Below are 16,879 nucleotides of genomic sequence, written 5' to 3'. Positions count from 1 at the left end.
TATCTATCTATCTATCTATCTATCTGATAACATGGAGACAAAGCAGCAGCACCTATCACATGTGCCCCTTAACGTTGTTTTATTTATCCATTTCTACTAAACCTATTGAAATAGGAGGATCCTTCTGGAGTTGGATCTCAGATGGAAGCATTCTAAATCTTCTCACACATCACTATTTGATACACAGTCCTCTTTAGTAGGCTGAAGACCTAGGGGTCATCAGCCTAAGTCTGCAGGTTCTCACCAACTCCCTAGTACCAACTGAAATACTTCAAACATAAGCATGTGGCCAACTTTAGGATAATAATAAATTAGGACAAAATCCCTGCTTGTGATCATGATGATATTTCAGTCAGTTTATGTGTATGCATCACTCTTTCCAAAAGCAACAATTTGGAGCACTGACTCTTGAACTTTGGCTTATACACTGGGATGTACAATGTGAACCTGCCCTATTAAAAATGAACGGTACTTTATGGTTGAGGATGGAGTTTTGAGACTACACACCCCAATCTCCAACCAAATCGAGATGCGGTAACGCCACTGTGGTGATGCAGGACAAAGGAGAAGAACGTGGAATAACAAAGATGATGTCTCTTGATTTAAAACTGTCTATTATGAGTCTGAAAATGAGTATGATGCTACATCGGTGGAGTACTAATTTAAAGAATATTGCCACCCATCTTTACTATACTCCTAGCATAAATGTCAGTGCTGTGGTAACCCGGTAAGAACTAGTTCCTTGGTTCCAAAGCCAGAACTGCCAGCCTACCTACAGTAGGACCAGGCCACATGCTCGTATGGATCTGAGAGGTGATACAGGAGATCTTAACACAATCAAACATGACAGGAGTCTGAAGTTCAATAATCCCTGAGTGCACTCAGAACTTAAGTTCTGGGAGCCATTCAGTGACACAGGGTAGTGGCAGATGGACTGTTAGATGCAATTTAAAGGGGCACTCTAAATTTAGTATTGTACTTTCATAATGTTGAATGACGCACAAAAGACAGGTTTTTAAAAGCACAATTTAAAGTTAAGCAGCAGAAGCCGAGATATCCTGATGTCCGGTCCTTGGTACAGGCGAAGTACTAAAAAAAGCTGGATCCTACAGTTCCCATAATCCCACTTTTCATCTTTTCATCTGACCCTCCCTGCCATGGTAATGCTGTTTCGTTCTAACTCCACGCACCATGCTTTTGATCCAGTTTGTACCGATAGACAGTAAAGCTAACATGTTGATAATGTGGTGTCCAGTTGTCTCTGTCTGACGTGCACCTCTCGAAAAATGGAACTACACACCGCAACAACGCACGTCTCTCGGCCATCGCATCCCCCCCCCCCCAACTCCTGCTGCAGATGTCTCACCGTGGTCAGAAAGAACAGGGGACACACACACAGATACACACACAAACACAACATGGTCAGAAAGAACAGGGGACACACTTTGTTTCTCACTAGGACTCTAGAATCGGTATTTGCTCCAAAGCTAATCGCCGTCACACTTCTCCGTTGCCCACTCCCCCCCCCCACACACACACACACACACACCAGCGCACAAGTAAAAACACCAGGCTACCTACGTAGGCTACGGCGACAGCTCTGCGTGGAGCCTCCTCACAACCATTTAATGGCCTCACGCCTGCAGCCATGTTCAGCACATGTCAACAGTCTGACAATAAAAACACCTTGATGATAAATCTATACAACCATAAAAACACCTTGATGATAAACCTATACAACCATAAAAACACCTTGATGATAAATCTATACAACCAGAAAAACACCTTGATGATAAACCTATACAACCAGAAAAACACCTTGATGATAAATCAATGCAACCATAAAACTAACTTCAAATCAAATTCAAGAACCTCCCCTGGAACTACACTACAACACACCCAGACTGGACTAATCTTAATCTTCTGAGACCTCCGTTAACCCTGGAACTTATCAGCCTCCCAGCAGCAGTCTGACACCAGTAGTGGATGGGAACTAAGTACATTTACTGAGGTACTTGTACTTTACTTGAGTCTTTCCTTTCATGCCACTTTCTACTTCTACTCCACTACATTTCAGAGAGAAATATTGTTCTTTTTATTCCTCTACATTCATCTGTTACAGCGTTAGTTACTTTACACATTAAGACGTTTGCACCCAAAACACATGTAGATCATAAAATACATTAGAAATGAAACTAGCCAACAACATACAGGCCTACAGGTCCAGCTGAAATGATAAGCAGATTAAACACTTAGATGATTGACAGTTGGATCATATCCAGTTTCTAAAGGATTTTTCTACATTGAGTACTTGCACTTTTAATACTTTAAGTACATTTCCATGATGATTCTTGCAAATGTTTACTTCAGTAACATTTCCAACTCAGGATCTTTACTTGTAACAGAGTATTTCTTTTAATTTGTCCTTCCAGTGTGGTATTAGTTCTTCTACTAAGTAAAGGATCTGATCTTCTTCCAAGTGAATCAGGAAGAACATCAGAACCAGAAATCAAAGATCTGGATGAAATCCGGGGCTCTCCTCCTCCGGCCCTCCGATGCTCTTCAGGATCAGGTTTCCTCTGCCCCCCCATCCTCCTCCCATCCAAACTCCAACCCTTCTGCTGTGGAATTATGGAAGGAGGGACCTTCTGCTTTTTTCCCCTCCTTCTGTTCACCCTTCACTTCTGTTTTTTCTCCCTTCTGTCTTTGAAGGAGGGGTCCATTCTTGTCTTCCCTAAACGTGCAGCAGCGAGGTAATGAGGGTGCGTCCCCCCCAGTCGGCCCAGTTCCCCAACACAGCACCTCCCAGTTCTCTGGGCTCCCATATAAAAGCCCTGGTGGAAAGTGAGTGTAGCAGTAGGGAGTTTCTGCTGGGGTCAGGAGGACTGTGATCAGACGCTCGGAGAGACCCTGCCCCGAAAACACCACTGTATGACTGGAGTGTAGCAGGAAGAGAGAAAAAAACCTCCCTGACTTTTTGTTTTTCCTCTCTCACCTCAAAGAGTCTACATGTCTAGTGGCATCTAAACATGTTCAGCTTTGTGGATTTGCGGCTGGCGCTGCTGCTCGGCGCAGCGGTGCTCTTGGTTAGAGCGCAGGGCGAGGACGACCGTAAGTCTCATCATCATTTACCGGAGCCTCTCAACACACCCCTCTTTTTCTCTTTTTACTGCTTTGGAAAGTGGATTTTCTCTTCGTGGGTGGACGGAGATGAGAAGAAAGAAAGGAAAAAAGTAGAAATAAGAACTTTGATGTGTGCTGCTGCTTTGGTTTCCATAGATAGATAGATAGATAGATAGATAGATAGAGAGAGAGAGAGAGAGAGAGAGAGAGAGAGAGAGAGATAGATAGATAGATAGATAGATAGATGAGCTTGTAGTTTAAACAGTACAGTGTGTACGTAATGCATTGGGCATCTCAAGAAGGCCCCTCTCTCTCTCTCTCTCTCTCTCTCTCTCTCTTTCTCTCTCTCTCTCTTTCTCTCTCTCTCTCTCTCTCTCTCTCTCTCTCTCTCCTTGCATTTGTCTCTGTCTCTCTACCATTCCCCCCTCCCCGCCCATGCATGCAGAGCGAGTTGCTGCAGGTTTTTCCAAGCTTTCCTCCAGGCGACGTTTTCGGGGGAATAGCAAAAAAAATGCATGTTAAAATCCAAATCAAACTCAAATACGGATAATTTTAGAAATATAATTTCTTTCTGAACTGAGAAGCCTGATCCTCCCAATTCTTTTTATCTTCCATAACTTCCACCCTCCCACACCCAGCCTGTCAAAGGTTGATGTCAATCTAAAAAAAGAAGAAAAACAAAGTGGGGAACTCTACAGCTGGGTGGTAAATTGGATGGAAAGAGTTCCCTGGTTCAGCTTTGCACAGGGCAGATAAGCAGCGCTTTCCACAGGCCTGATTGATGTGGCAGAGTAATCCAGCGCCTGGAGCCAAGCACTGAGTTGGCCAGGTGAGAGAGAGGGAGGGAGGGAGAGAGGGAGGGAGAGAGAGAGAGAGAGAGAGAGAGAGACAGTCGGAGGCAAGCAGGCGCAGTCTTGTCTGCCACAAACATTTGACCTCTTCAGCCTGAGAACGTTATGCTCTGACAGATGTGCAAGCTACTTGTACTTTACTTCAGTCTTTTCCTTTCATGCCACGTTCTACTTCTACTTTGCTACATGTCAGAGAAAAATTAATCTGACATCTTTAGTTGTTCTAGTTACTTTAGAAATTAAGACTGTTGCACCCAGAACCCATGTAGTCGATGTACAGAATCGTTCGGACCGTTCCCAGCCTCTGGCGCTGTTTTTAGACCCAATAATTTCTGGCTGTGAGGAGACAAAGGAGACCAGCAGCAGCTCTGGAAACAAGAGCCATGGAGCTGAAGTTCCATTTCTCCAGATGTTCCTGTGATCTGGAAAGGACTCAGCTGCCTGTCTGCCTGTCTGCCTGTCTGCCTGTCTGCCTGTCTGTCTGTATCTGTGAAGCAGATGTGGTTTGACACGGTCTCACAGCGCCACCCAGAGGCTTCAGTCCGTAGCTGCAGACACATCTGGCCGCCACGTCTCACCCCCCCCCCATCCCCCATCCCCCACACCGCCTCCTTTTTTCCATTCCTCCTCGTCCTCTTCTGCTTTTTCTTTCCACATTTTTTTTGTTTCCCTAATTGCAAACACATGCAGACCGTGTTTCCACCAGCTGTTGCCAAGACGACAGTACGCCGCAGCGCCGCTGCTTTCCCCTCTGAGCTCAGCACTTTGGCTCGCTGGGACATCCACAGCCCCCTCAGAGGAGCCTGGTTTGGGGGGTAGTTTTGCTGAGAGGCCCACAGCAGCAGCAGAGATGCAACCTCAGGTTGGAGCTGTGGTCTAGAGCACAGGGACTTTCAGGGAAATGAAATCCCCCAGAGACGCGTTTGGTCCCCACGTAAAGAAAAGGTCTTTCTGTCACGTGACGTGACGTCGGCGCCTTCTCTGTCACCTCGTCCTGTTTTCTTCCTAAGGCCACCAGTTCCCATACAAACCTTTCATAACTCTCATTCTTCTATTCGATGGTTTTTCTTTTCTTTCTATGCTCTACCCATTTCCTCTGTTCCTGTTCATGAAGTCTGGATCAACATCATTCCTTCGATGTATTTTCTCATCATAAAAGCGAACTTTAATCCTAAAAGCGCTTCAGCTAACAGAACAAAACATAGGCCTCTATAGATCACAACTGCTATGAAATATGTAATAACTAAACTTTATTAATTATTAGTTAAAGTATATTCTGTTTTCCTTTTTAGGTGATGTGATATAGGCATTTTAGGAAATAGTAGAAACTGTTTGTTTCACTTTTAGCTTTAAGTTTTGCTCCCATCTAGAGTAGACCCTTGTATCTGTGTGTGTGTGTGTGCGTGTGTTCAGGTATGTAACCTGTGTGTGTGTTCAGGTATGTAACCTGTGTGTGTGTTCAGGTATGTAACCTGTGTGTGCCCCCCCCAGGCACAGGCGGCAGCTGCACCCTGGATGGCCAGGTGTTTGCCGACCGAGACGTGTGGAAGCCCGAGCCATGCCAGATCTGCGTGTGCGACAGCGGCACGGTGATGTGCGATGAGGTCATCTGCGAGGACACGACCGACTGCCCCAACCCCGTCATCCCCCACGACGAGTGCTGCCCCATCTGCCCCGACGATGGTACCACACCTCCACCACCACCTCCACCACTCCCGCTCTCTTCTCCTCTTATATCACTTTTCCTTTCCTTGTCTCTTCTTTGTTTTTAGGCTATTTCTTTCTCTTTTTCCTTGTCTCTTTCTTCCTTTACTGCTTTCTTCCTTTACTTCTTTCTTAGGGTTAGGGTTAGGGTTACATGCTTTCCTGTCCTACTTTCTGCACTTTTTTTTTTCTTCCAACATTCTTTGTCATTATTGTCACCTGGATTCACATTTGTATTTCACCTCCTCTGTTTCATATTCTTTGAAATCCCAAACATTCAACCACTCCCAGTGTCGTTCACACCTTCCCTCCCTCCTTTCCCATTTGGCTCCAACATGACTCAGCATGTTTTCTGCCCCCATTAACCCCCATTATGCCTTCTCCTTTCTCCTCCAGCGCTAGATACACACTCCCCACTACTGCTGTAAAAAAGCCTAAACTCAAGATTTCAGAAATCCTTTTGAGGAATTTAATGTGAATCTCTATTTCACCTCTATGTTATTTGGAAAACATTTTTGTATGATGATTTTGTGTGTGTTTGAATCCATAATCCAACCTGAACTCCTCTCTCTACAGGCTACCAGGAGCCTCAGGTTGAGGTAAATACCGACTATTTCAGTCATTTATTGTTCTATCGGGTTTTTCATTTTGGTTTATTTTTTATTTTTGTTGTCAGCAATACATCTTATTTCTTTTTGTGTCGAAAAATTATAATAATTGTGACCAATATTGTGTTGTTATGACTATTAAAATTGCAAGTTGCCAGTTCATATTAGGTGTTAGGAAAACTTGGGAATTAGTTGGAGGGACAAATTATTTTTGTGTTATAGTCCCATTGGCAGAACAATCCAGAAAGAGTTGTTTAAATTCAAAATAACTCATGCAGTTATGTTTCTTGTTATTTCGATACAACCAAGTAATTTTTACATTGCACAAACACTACGATTCACTGAAAGACAAAGACTCAGTTTGCTGCAACTATTGGTTGGAATATTGGTTATTGATCGTTGACGGATTGGTGATTAGGACATAAGATGATCAAGCAGAATGTTATAATTCTTTACCTACATTTGTAGATATGGTTTATTGGTCTATATCAGATGCAGTTAGTTGATTGGTCATTTCAGATCATCACATCAGATCAGCTACAATATTAATCATGTGAATCCTATTATATTTGTATGCAGATGACACCATTCCGTTTGCTCGTACACTGAGAGACAATGTTTTTTTTTTTTCTCACAGGGACCCAAAGGAGAGCGTGGACCCAAGGGAGACAGGGTAGGTTCCCCCCATCTCTTTCACTTGTCATTCACTTTTGGTTTGTTTATTAATATTCAGATTTCAGATGTTATTGTCATTCAAGCAAGTTAAAAACATGAAGGAACTAAATGTTTTCCTGAGACTCAGCAGCACACACAGCGTTTTAGCTAGAATAATCTAAAACCTATAAACCTGTAAATCTAATATTTCTGGTCACTGTGCTTTGTGATTCCTGTGTGTTTTGGATGAAGTTGTGTGTACATGTGTTTTCATTCGTGTGGAAACACGATATTGAAGTATGAAAAGTACTTCAAATTATTGAATGGCTGCTGTGTAAACCAATGGCATCGGGTCTATCTGCCTACTAGCATATAGCATCATATTTAATAATGGATTTTGCATTCAAACTTTTCTATTGCAAAGAACATACAGCCATCAGAGAATGATGTAAAAGCCCCAGCACATAGCAAATAGCACATATAGTTGTTTAAAAATGCATTACTTTGTTACGTACTACTTTGGTCCACTTGTTTCTAGAAATCATTACAAAGTAAATTAAAGGCAAGAAATGTGCATACTTGGTTCATCAGTCATTAAAATCCTCGAGAGGTTCACGTTGCAGAGGGAAGGAGGTTGGAGAAAAGGGTTTTCAAAGCTATTGAAATATTAGGAGTGACTCAAATATGATGTAAACAAAAACGTGTTTTATTCTGAAAACATGACAGCTGGTTTTAATGGGAGTTATGGAAAAACTCTTCAGCCAGGTTTGGGATTATGCAGTGCACCTATATCTGAATGGATGGGATGTCAAATTGAAATTGAAATCCTTACTATTTTTTTACTGGAAAAAAATGTAATTAGATAATCAAATCAACATAAAGATTTATGTCAATTTGATTATTTAATTAAGTATTTGTCATAATGGGATTTGATGGAATCAGCTGCAGAGGCCTCTTTGGTTTGATTTAATCTGAAACCTTGGAAAACGCTTTTATTCTGACAGGTCAGCTCACCTACAGCTGGGAAGAGCACTTATAATTTCCTATTAATAATATGGTATTATTATTTCAATACTACTATTACTTAATTAACATTTAAGTCATGATAATCATAATGAAGTTGTAGGATTTCTTTTGAGTTTGCGATGATAATGTATAGTTTCCTGTAAAAGAGCCAATGGTTGTTTTTACCTACTTCCTGTTTCCTGATGTCACCTGTCACATGAACACGGCCCAGTCCATTCCTGGTTGGTCACATGGTCTGTCTCATGGGGGAGTAATCGGCCCCCCCTCCAGGTTTAACCTTGTTTTATCACCATAGGGAACAGATGATGCTGCCAGGACACAGGAAGTGAAGAGTAGATATAAGCAGTCATGGAATTTGGCGATTGCTCTCTTTTTTAATTTTTCCTCTCTTTGTCTATGGGGGTGTTAGCATCCAGGGACCCTCTTCTTCTGACTCTGGAGCCTGAACCCTTCTATTTCTCTCTTGCCCCCTAACTGCAGGGTCCTGTTGGTGCCCCAGGTAATGATGGTATCCCCGGCCAGCCTGGAATGCCTGGACCTCCCGGCCCCCCTGGACCCCCCGGCCTCGGTGGAGTAAGTACATTTTTTTTGTTTTGATGTATTTAAGTTGTCAATGTCCAAAATGTCCAAATCTAAGCCAATCCAGAGCTGGAAAACATGTGTAGCTCAGTTTTTGGAAAAACGTGTGGCATCATAACAACATGCTACTGCAACGTCTTCTTCTGTGGTGGTAGAAAAACAGCCAAAAACAAGCATATGTCCCTATTTAGTTTTGTTCTTCTTAGATCCCCATACTTCATATTACACTACCCATAATTCCTGTGGTTTAAATGTAGTTTGTGTAGTTTGTTTGTGGGTGTGAACACAGCTTTCAGCGAGGGCATGGACAGCTGGGAAACTGAACTCCACGTTCACAGCTAAAAGTCAAGGACAGGATGGTGTCTCACAGAATCCAGCTTTGGCTCAAAATGAACGGCTTGTAGTTTGTCTTACAGTCTAGGGTCAGAAGGTCAGACGTTCATTAGGGTAGATCAGGAAGGGGACACTTGTATTGGATGCTTGGATGAGTTTAGCATGCTATGATTCAGTTAACCATCGACTTCCACTGACTTTCATTGTGGTTTAGAATACTGAGCTAACACTAAGCTAATTTTGCAGTCCTATGTAGAATGTATCATTGACTCAAATGCTAATTCATTAGGCTGAGGTAACATGACATATGATCCCAGTTTGATTTAGCATGCTAATGTAGAAGCTATCATTCACTAACATGCTTTTTTCAAACCACTTATAACTTATAGTATCCCAATCTAATTTAGCATGCAATGATTCACTTTACCGTTGATTTCTTTCCTAATTTTGCTTTCTTATATATAATTTGACTCACAAGCTAATTTACTGGGATAAGCTAACATGACGTATCATCCCAATCTAATTTAACATGCTAATGTAGAACCTATATGTTCACTAACATACCTCATTACACAGCTAATAGCATCACAATGTGATTCAGCATGCTATGATTCCGTTTATCATAGATATTTTGCCTTATTTTGCATTCTTATGTAAAATGTATCATTGACTCACATGCTAATTTACCTAATTCATTCTATGTTAATATGGCTTACCATCCCAGTCCAATTTAGCATGCTAATGTATAATTTACAACTGACTCACATGTAGAGTGAGCAGACGTGACTAAAAGTTCTTGACAGTCCTGAATTTAGAGCAAATGTCCCAGAATTATTTTGGTGTTTCCTACAGACGGGCACTGCCATGTCCTACATGAGTTTAGGCCGTTGTAGTTTCTCAGCCGTGTACAGCACATTGCAGGTTGCAGGTAGCTGGAGGATTGGCTACATAACACCAATGAACCTCTGCTGCCTTTAGAGATTTAAACAAAGCGTTTTGCAAAGTCTGCAGGAAAGAATTTGGCATTTTAGACAGACAGCAGGCAGACGTCACTCTGTTACAAACAACACATTCTTTGTGTTTTTGACGGACAGTACACTTTATGTTCATGACCAAAAGTAATGCATTTTAGTCTTGAACTTTGGCTTTCACGTGTTTTACTGTTATTATTCGTTGAAACTGGATCCCCTTCTTCTCCATCTTCTGCAGTGTGTCATTACAAAGTAGCTTCAACACTTTATGAGGTCCTAAGGTTGTAGAATGGATCCTGGCGGTGGTTTTGCTTGAGGTTGCTTCTGCATTAATCTTGTTTTTCAGGATTTCACTAAGATACAAGATATTTTGGCTTGGATGCCCCAAAATCTATTATCATATTTTGTTGGATAGACTTTTTCTTTGAAAACCCATTTAAAACTCATTTTATAAATATCTTGTTATGAACGTGTGTACAAATGCATTGTTATACATTTAACTGGCAGATAAAAGGTAAAGAAAAGGCCTTTTGTTCATTTCCATGGACAGTTTGAACCAAATTAACATTTTCAGACGATGTGTCACAAAATATATGGATTGGAATTTTTATATCTCTGTTTGCTTTTTTCCAGAACTTCTCCCCTCAGATGTCTGGTGGCTACGAGGATAAATCTCCTGCCATGGCTGTGCCTGGACCAATGGTAGGACACACACACACACACACACACACACACACACACACACACACACACACACTGTCATTTAACTGCTGTCAATCATGTTAATGCAGTATCTGACCATGCCTCTGTTTGATTGACAGGGCCCAATGGGACCCCGTGGACCCCCTGGACCTCCTGGTTCTAGCGTAAGTACACCACTTCCTTCTTCCTCAACTCTAAATATATTTAAAATCTGAGGCTGGGATTATATGGGAAAGAAGGGAGGGGCAGCCGTGTACCTCAAGCATCATCATGACATCACCATGACATCACTTCCCCCTCCTTGGTGCCTAGTTGGCGTGCAGCCAGCGTGCTCCTCTTTCCTTCACAGCACTAGAATTCATTCCCTAATGAAAATCTACAATAGAGCTAAAGAGTAGAGTTGTTGTTTTTAGAACCTGGTTAAAAAATGTAAGATTTTTGTTAAACAAATTTTAAAATGCTGCACCAACGAGCAAACTGCCTCTTGTGTGTTCAGACAGAACGCAAAGCCAGTTTGCATTCAAAGTGAATGGACATGGACTCTGAGAACAGTTGCTTCCCCTTCTGTCTGAACACACTTTAGTTCCACCTGCAGCTCACACACGCTCAACCTGACAGACAGCTAGGTGGTGGAACACTATTTTAACGGCACATTGCTTGTGTTATCCATGCTTTTTACTAAAATGCTAATTCCAACACTATGGAAACCTTTAAGCTAATGGCTTAGCTTTGAGCTTCTGAGCTTCTGAAACCTAGAAATTGCAAGATATTCCTTAGTGGCGTAAAGATGATACCACAGGCCCCAGTGCACACTGTTAAGACGGACATTATACAGTTGCAACATACATATTACCAAACAATTATCATTGCATCATCTGCATTTGACAAACAATGCAAAAGAAAATAAGAACAATTCATTTAAATGGATAGCTGAATAGTTTTTTTTATAGTTTATGTAAAAATAAGCATGCAATTTTGTAAAAGATTGCTACTGACTTTATTACCTAAGAAAATGAAAAGCCAGATGTAGATGGGTTTGCCTTTTCAAGAGATATGCTGAAGCAGACAGCTTCATTTTAATTTGACACAAATTTGAACATCAACGTATTTCCGAGGTTTCAGTCTGAATCCTTCACCCTGCCCCCCCACCCCCGGGGCCTGTACTGTCTGTATTTAGGCCCCCAGGCTGGACCTAGCTGAAACTAACCAGGACTCAGTTCAAATATACACAAATGATTAACAGCAGTCCTACCACATAACAACAGAGATGTGTTTGGTTCTTTTCAGGGCCACACAGATTCTGCAGACACAGATTTTCAGCAGGTTTTAAACACATTTTAAGAATATTAAAATAAAACTATAATGTTAACACATCCCTACCCCAAGCAGAAAAACAGGCTGCTGAATTTCACAGATATCATTCTGGATCCCCACTGAAAATTGTATTTAAAATACTTCTAGTTTTTTTCCTCCAAACTGCAAAGAAACTCCGGCCGCTGTTCCCACTCTAGTGAGCTGACAGCAGCCATAAAACAAAGGCACCCCATGACCCACAGACACTGCACAGGTCCATCTTAAGACAAGAACTAGACAACAGGGTGGATTTACACCTAAAGGATAGTGTTCAGTATGGGTGGTGTGAGTGTAGTAGTGACAGTGTTCTGTGTCTCTCCAACTACAGGGACCTCAAGGATTCACAGGCCCCCCTGGTGAGCCTGGAGAGGCTGGAGCTGCTGTAAGTATTGAAGTATTGGAACATGGAAGCAGATACACAGCTCACAATGCACCGTTGTAGTGTGTCATCATTCTCACCTTGAGCATGTGTTTCTCTACAGGGCGCCATGGGTCCCCGTGGCCCCGCCGGACCCCCTGGAAAGAACGGAGAGGATGTAAGGGGACAAGATCTGCTCATATTCCCCATTCATATCTCACTTACAGAGTAAAGAATTAATTTATTCATCGTTTCCTTCCCTTCTCACTGCCTCACTTTCTCTCAGGGTGAGTCTGGCAAACCTGGACGCGGCGGTGAGCGCGGACCCTCTGGCCCACAGGTAAGTCGCTATGGCAGTGTAATTCTTAGATATGTAACGTAAAAAAATGTTTAAAAAAAAATGTGATAGATCTGTGATAATAAATTGTCTCCCCTATCTTTTCTCTTTCCCTCAGGGAGCTCGTGGTTTCCCAGGAACCCCCGGTCTGCCCGGCATCAAGGGACACAGAGTGAGTCGCAGCTTACACCTCCCTGTTCAGCAACAACATATCAACACTATATCATCTCCTATAACTGTATCTCTCTCTCTCTCTCTCTCTCTCTCTCTCTCTCTCTCTCTCTCTTTCTCTCTCTCTCTCTCTCTCTCTCTGTAGGGATTCAGCGGTCTGGATGGTGCTAAGGGAGACACTGGCCCTTCTGGTCCCAAGGTGACTGCCTCTCTTGGATGTCTTTGCTCCTTCACTGCTAGTTCTCTGTGTAGAACAATGCCCATTTTGAACAAAGAATGACAAGAATAGGAGCTGCAGAAGCTGATTTGCAGTCCCAGACATTAGCCCAACTTGGGTGCATACATTTCCCATAGTGCATCCAGTCACACCTTTTCTTTCCACCCACCCTGCGTAGGTAATGCCCATGTCCTGCACACCTCAAATACCCAGTGTGTAACACCGGCTTTCTCTTATAAATATCTCCGCTGTCAGGCAGACACCTCGTACCTCCACATTTTTGTTCATGAATCGATGCTATTGGTCAGCCTTGGATGTCTGTCTGCGGGTTTGACAAACATAGCGTGCAAAAATCTTTTTTTTTCATGAAAAGCAACAGTTTTGGACACGCGTTTTCGCCCCACAGCGGTGATGTGTAGTCTTCAAGCCCAAGCAAAGATGACTAGTACTCCTTATGACCAGCGCCACACGAAGTCTGCGAACAAAGAATTCCTCAGACTTTTGAGCCGATTTTTTTGTCTGATTTTCTGCAACTTTTTCTGCAGCTTTTTCGCACGTTTTAAACAAATTAAGAAAATAAAAAACATAAAGCTCTGAATGTTAACACCCCCCCACTCCAAGCAGAAAAACGTACGCTAAATTTAGCAGATTCAATTCTGGATCACTGCTAAAAACAGTAAAAAAAGGGTCTGCTTTTGACTAGTAAACTGAATTTTACACATACAATAAGCAGACTGGCCCTCTAAGTAAGCCCATTAGTCGTGGTCCCAGTAGGGTTACATGTAGCATCAGCAGAAATAGCAGCAGCCATGTTGGCTAGTGACATTAATATTGACCAATGATGCTGCAGAGCCGGTAGCAGAAACTCACCTGTCTGTGTGTTTGTGTTCGTCAGGGAGAGGCTGGAGCCCCCGGTGAGAACGGAACTCCTGGAGCTATGGTGAGTACAACAGTCCCACCCCATCTCTGCCACGGAGCAGCCATCTTGGATTCTCCCTCTCTTCAGATTGACTCTCATTGTAGAGTATAGCTGAGTGACTCTTTGCCTCCTCTGTCCTCAGGGACCTCGTGGTCTGCCTGGTGAGAGAGGCCGCACTGGTGCTTCTGGAGCTGCTGTGAGTTCACACACACACACACACACACACACAGACATATTATATTCAATGAATCCGTCTGTCAGTGAACAGAATGATTAATCATGGTTGTCTGTTCTCCGCAGGGCGCTCGTGGTAACGATGGTGCTGCCGGTGCTGCTGGACCTCCGGTAAGTCTTCCATTTTCTCGAGCTTAACTCGTTCCGAGACTCCTCAGTTTGTCTCCCTTTCAGAAGCATTTTTTTAATGTACAAGTTAATGCAACCTATAGTTGTTTAAAAACCCCAGGGGAATTCTTGAGGAAGGATAGGAATCGTCTTTTTCTGCTATCAAAGCAAAGCAAAAGCCAATCCTCTCCGTAGTGACTGTGATCACTGAACATGGTTGTCTTCTTTGTTTCCGCCCAGGGTCCCACTGGCCCCGCTGGACCTCCTGGATTCCCCGGCGGCCCTGGATCCAAGGTACGACTATTTGTCCATTATGATCCACACCAATAATCCTCAACAGCCTTGTAGTGTAGTAGTAGAAAGTTACTCTGTAGTACTTTGATGCATCTCTAAATATATGTGACCTTTTGATTCATTTTCATTTCCATGTGCCTATTCCATACTACTCACTAAGTCAGAGTGAGTTTATCACTTGTAGTCGAGTTAAGATGAGTATATTCTGCAGTGTGGAATTGGGACCCAGTTTTAGTTCATTCTGCCCAGAGACTGGTTCCAGGAGCCTTTGGGATGCTTTGGTTATCCGTCCTTTTGTACTCCATATTTATTGACATTGATTTCTTACATTTGTTGAGAAAAGGAGAGCAATGTCAATGCTTTTTGGATTATGTCTTGCTGATGCTTTTACTTCCCTAAAACTGAATGAGAAAAACCAAAAGAGATTGGTTTAAGGATTATTACGGAGTGGTTTAGTGAAACGACTTGGCGTTTGATGGCTCACGGCCACTGTCGTTGTTGGTTTGGACACCATTCTCGAACTGTTCTTTGTTCTCCGCTCTCCCCAAAGGGTGAAGCTGGACCCCAGGGTGCTCGTGGATCTGAGGGACCCGCTGGATCCCGTGGTGAGCCCGGTAACCCCGGACCTGCTGGCCCTGCTGGACCTTCTGTAAGTACAGGAGATAACCAATGATGATGTAAAGACATCATCGTCATTCCTCCGAAATCTTCTGGTCCTCTTGTTTCAAAAAATCTCTTTCCTCCTCTCAGGGAAACCCTGGAACTGATGGAGCCGCCGGACCAAAGGGAAATCCTGTGAGTATCTCTCTCAACACATGTACTTTGTTGAGGATTTGAATCCCTTTACTGCGCGAGGCACTGCTACAGCAGTGAGCCTCTTGTTGATGTGTGCTGCCCTCTGCAGGGTGCTGCTGGAGTTGCCGGAGCTCCTGGTTTCCCCGGACCCCGTGGACCCCCAGGACCTCAGGGTGCTGGAGGTGCCCCCGGAGCCAAGGGTAACAATGTGAGTAAAGCTCTTATCAGAACACACCAAGGCCAAAAAAAATATCATTTCCTGAGGTTTGTCCCCTCGAATGGACATGATTTAAAAAAAAGAAATACTTAAAAGATAGTGAAGTAAAAAAGTAAAACTACTGAATCGAAATGAATCCATGCTTGTTTCCCTTAGGGTGATGTTGGTGCCCCAGGATCCAAGGGAGAAGCTGGTGCCAAGGGAGAGGCTGTAAGTTGAAGTTCACCACCGTCAACATGAAGCAACTGGCTCTGTATACACACACATGTATGAATGCTCATTCCATCTCTCTTTCCATTTGTGTGTGTGTGTATGTGTGTGTCTGTTGTTTGTGTTCTCCAGGGTGTTCCAGGAGCTCAAGGACCCCCTGGACCTTCCGGTGAGGAGGGCAAGAGAGGAGCCAGAGGAGAGCCTGGTGCTGCAGGAGCCCGTGGAGGTCCAGGAGAGCGGGTATGCACCTCACCTACGTTTTACTCTCCCTAGAATCAAATGTAATAGGGAGGATAAGTGATAAAGTGGCCCTCTGATGTGTGTATTCTTACCTCAAAGGGAAATATCTTAAAGTATCTGGATAGAATGTCAAGCTAAAACTAGAATACTCTATGTGGTTGTTGCTGTTCTGAGTTGTACCATCACGATTGAATGCACTTATTGTAAGTTGCTTTGGATGAAAGCACCAGCTAAATGAAATGACATGGACGGTAAAAGGCAGCAATGCTACTTTTAGCTGAGTGCATTTTTAATGATTCTTACTTTTGTGCAGCGGTAGACTTGACAGTAACAGATATGACTTTAAATTCAATTCTACAAAACGTTTTCCTGGTCAGTGCAAAAATGATTTAACATTCTTTCTGGCTACGGTTCAGAAGAGTAATGAGAAAAAAAGATCAAAATATGTCCTACCCGTATTATACAAGCATTCCCAGTGCAGGCCACAGAGAAAGCAAGCAGCCTTTTTGCACATCAGGACCATGTAAACGAACTCTGTAGTGCCCCCTGAAGGTCAGGAAGCACAACTGGAAATGCAGGAACACATTATCATTTCCACATATTTAGAAACATTACTGCCGATAATACAATATCTGACATACTGTGCATGATGAACTGACAAAAAGAGTTACAACATAAAAAATACAATATCTACATTGCAGATTTTCTGGCAGGCTATCCCCTTCTCGATGTTACAGTGTTGACTTCTGATCACAGAACTAAGCGAGTTGTGCTTAATTCTCTCTTCAGGGTGCCCCTGGTGGTCGTGGTTTCCCTGGTTCTGATGGTACTGCTGGACCCAAAGTGAGTAAACACACACACACACACACATACAT

At 43.0% G+C, this 16,879-nt stretch overlaps 1 protein-coding gene across 2 annotated transcripts in view; it reads left to right on the top strand.

Moving 5' to 3' along the window:
• Nucleotides 1–2,842: 2,842 nt before the first annotated feature.
• Nucleotides 2,843–16,879, top strand: part of col1a1a (collagen, type I, alpha 1a) — a 24,515-nt gene continuing 10,478 nt past the window's right edge. For both annotated transcript variants that reach the window (XM_032538286.1, XM_032538285.1), the window contains exons 1-22: nt 2,843–3,111; nt 5,466–5,657; nt 6,255–6,277; nt 6,924–6,959; nt 8,447–8,539; nt 10,483–10,551; nt 10,671–10,715; nt 12,233–12,286; nt 12,387–12,440; nt 12,549–12,602; nt 12,718–12,771; nt 12,916–12,969; nt 13,883–13,927; nt 14,049–14,102; nt 14,207–14,251; nt 14,489–14,542; nt 15,093–15,191; nt 15,293–15,337; nt 15,447–15,545; nt 15,711–15,764; nt 15,897–16,004; nt 16,794–16,847. In XM_032538286.1, coding sequence (XP_032394177.1) covers nt 3,030–3,111; nt 5,466–5,657; nt 6,255–6,277; nt 6,924–6,959; nt 8,447–8,539; nt 10,483–10,551; nt 10,671–10,715; nt 12,233–12,286; nt 12,387–12,440; nt 12,549–12,602; nt 12,718–12,771; nt 12,916–12,969; nt 13,883–13,927; nt 14,049–14,102; nt 14,207–14,251; nt 14,489–14,542; nt 15,093–15,191; nt 15,293–15,337; nt 15,447–15,545; nt 15,711–15,764; nt 15,897–16,004; nt 16,794–16,847 — 1,467 coding nt within the window. In that variant the 5' untranslated portion in view covers nt 2,843–3,029. The remainder of the gene's footprint in view (nt 3,112–5,465; nt 5,658–6,254; nt 6,278–6,923; nt 6,960–8,446; nt 8,540–10,482; nt 10,552–10,670; nt 10,716–12,232; nt 12,287–12,386; nt 12,441–12,548; nt 12,603–12,717; nt 12,772–12,915; nt 12,970–13,882; nt 13,928–14,048; nt 14,103–14,206; nt 14,252–14,488; nt 14,543–15,092; nt 15,192–15,292; nt 15,338–15,446; nt 15,546–15,710; nt 15,765–15,896; nt 16,005–16,793; nt 16,848–16,879) is intronic.

This window comes from Etheostoma spectabile, chromosome 15 (genome assembly GCF_008692095.1).
Source record: "Etheostoma spectabile isolate EspeVRDwgs_2016 chromosome 15, UIUC_Espe_1.0, whole genome shotgun sequence".
Lineage (NCBI taxonomy): Eukaryota > Metazoa > Chordata > Actinopteri > Perciformes > Percidae > Etheostoma > Etheostoma spectabile.
Note: the sequence above shows the minus strand (reverse complement) of the source record. Positions and strands in the feature narration are given on the sequence as shown.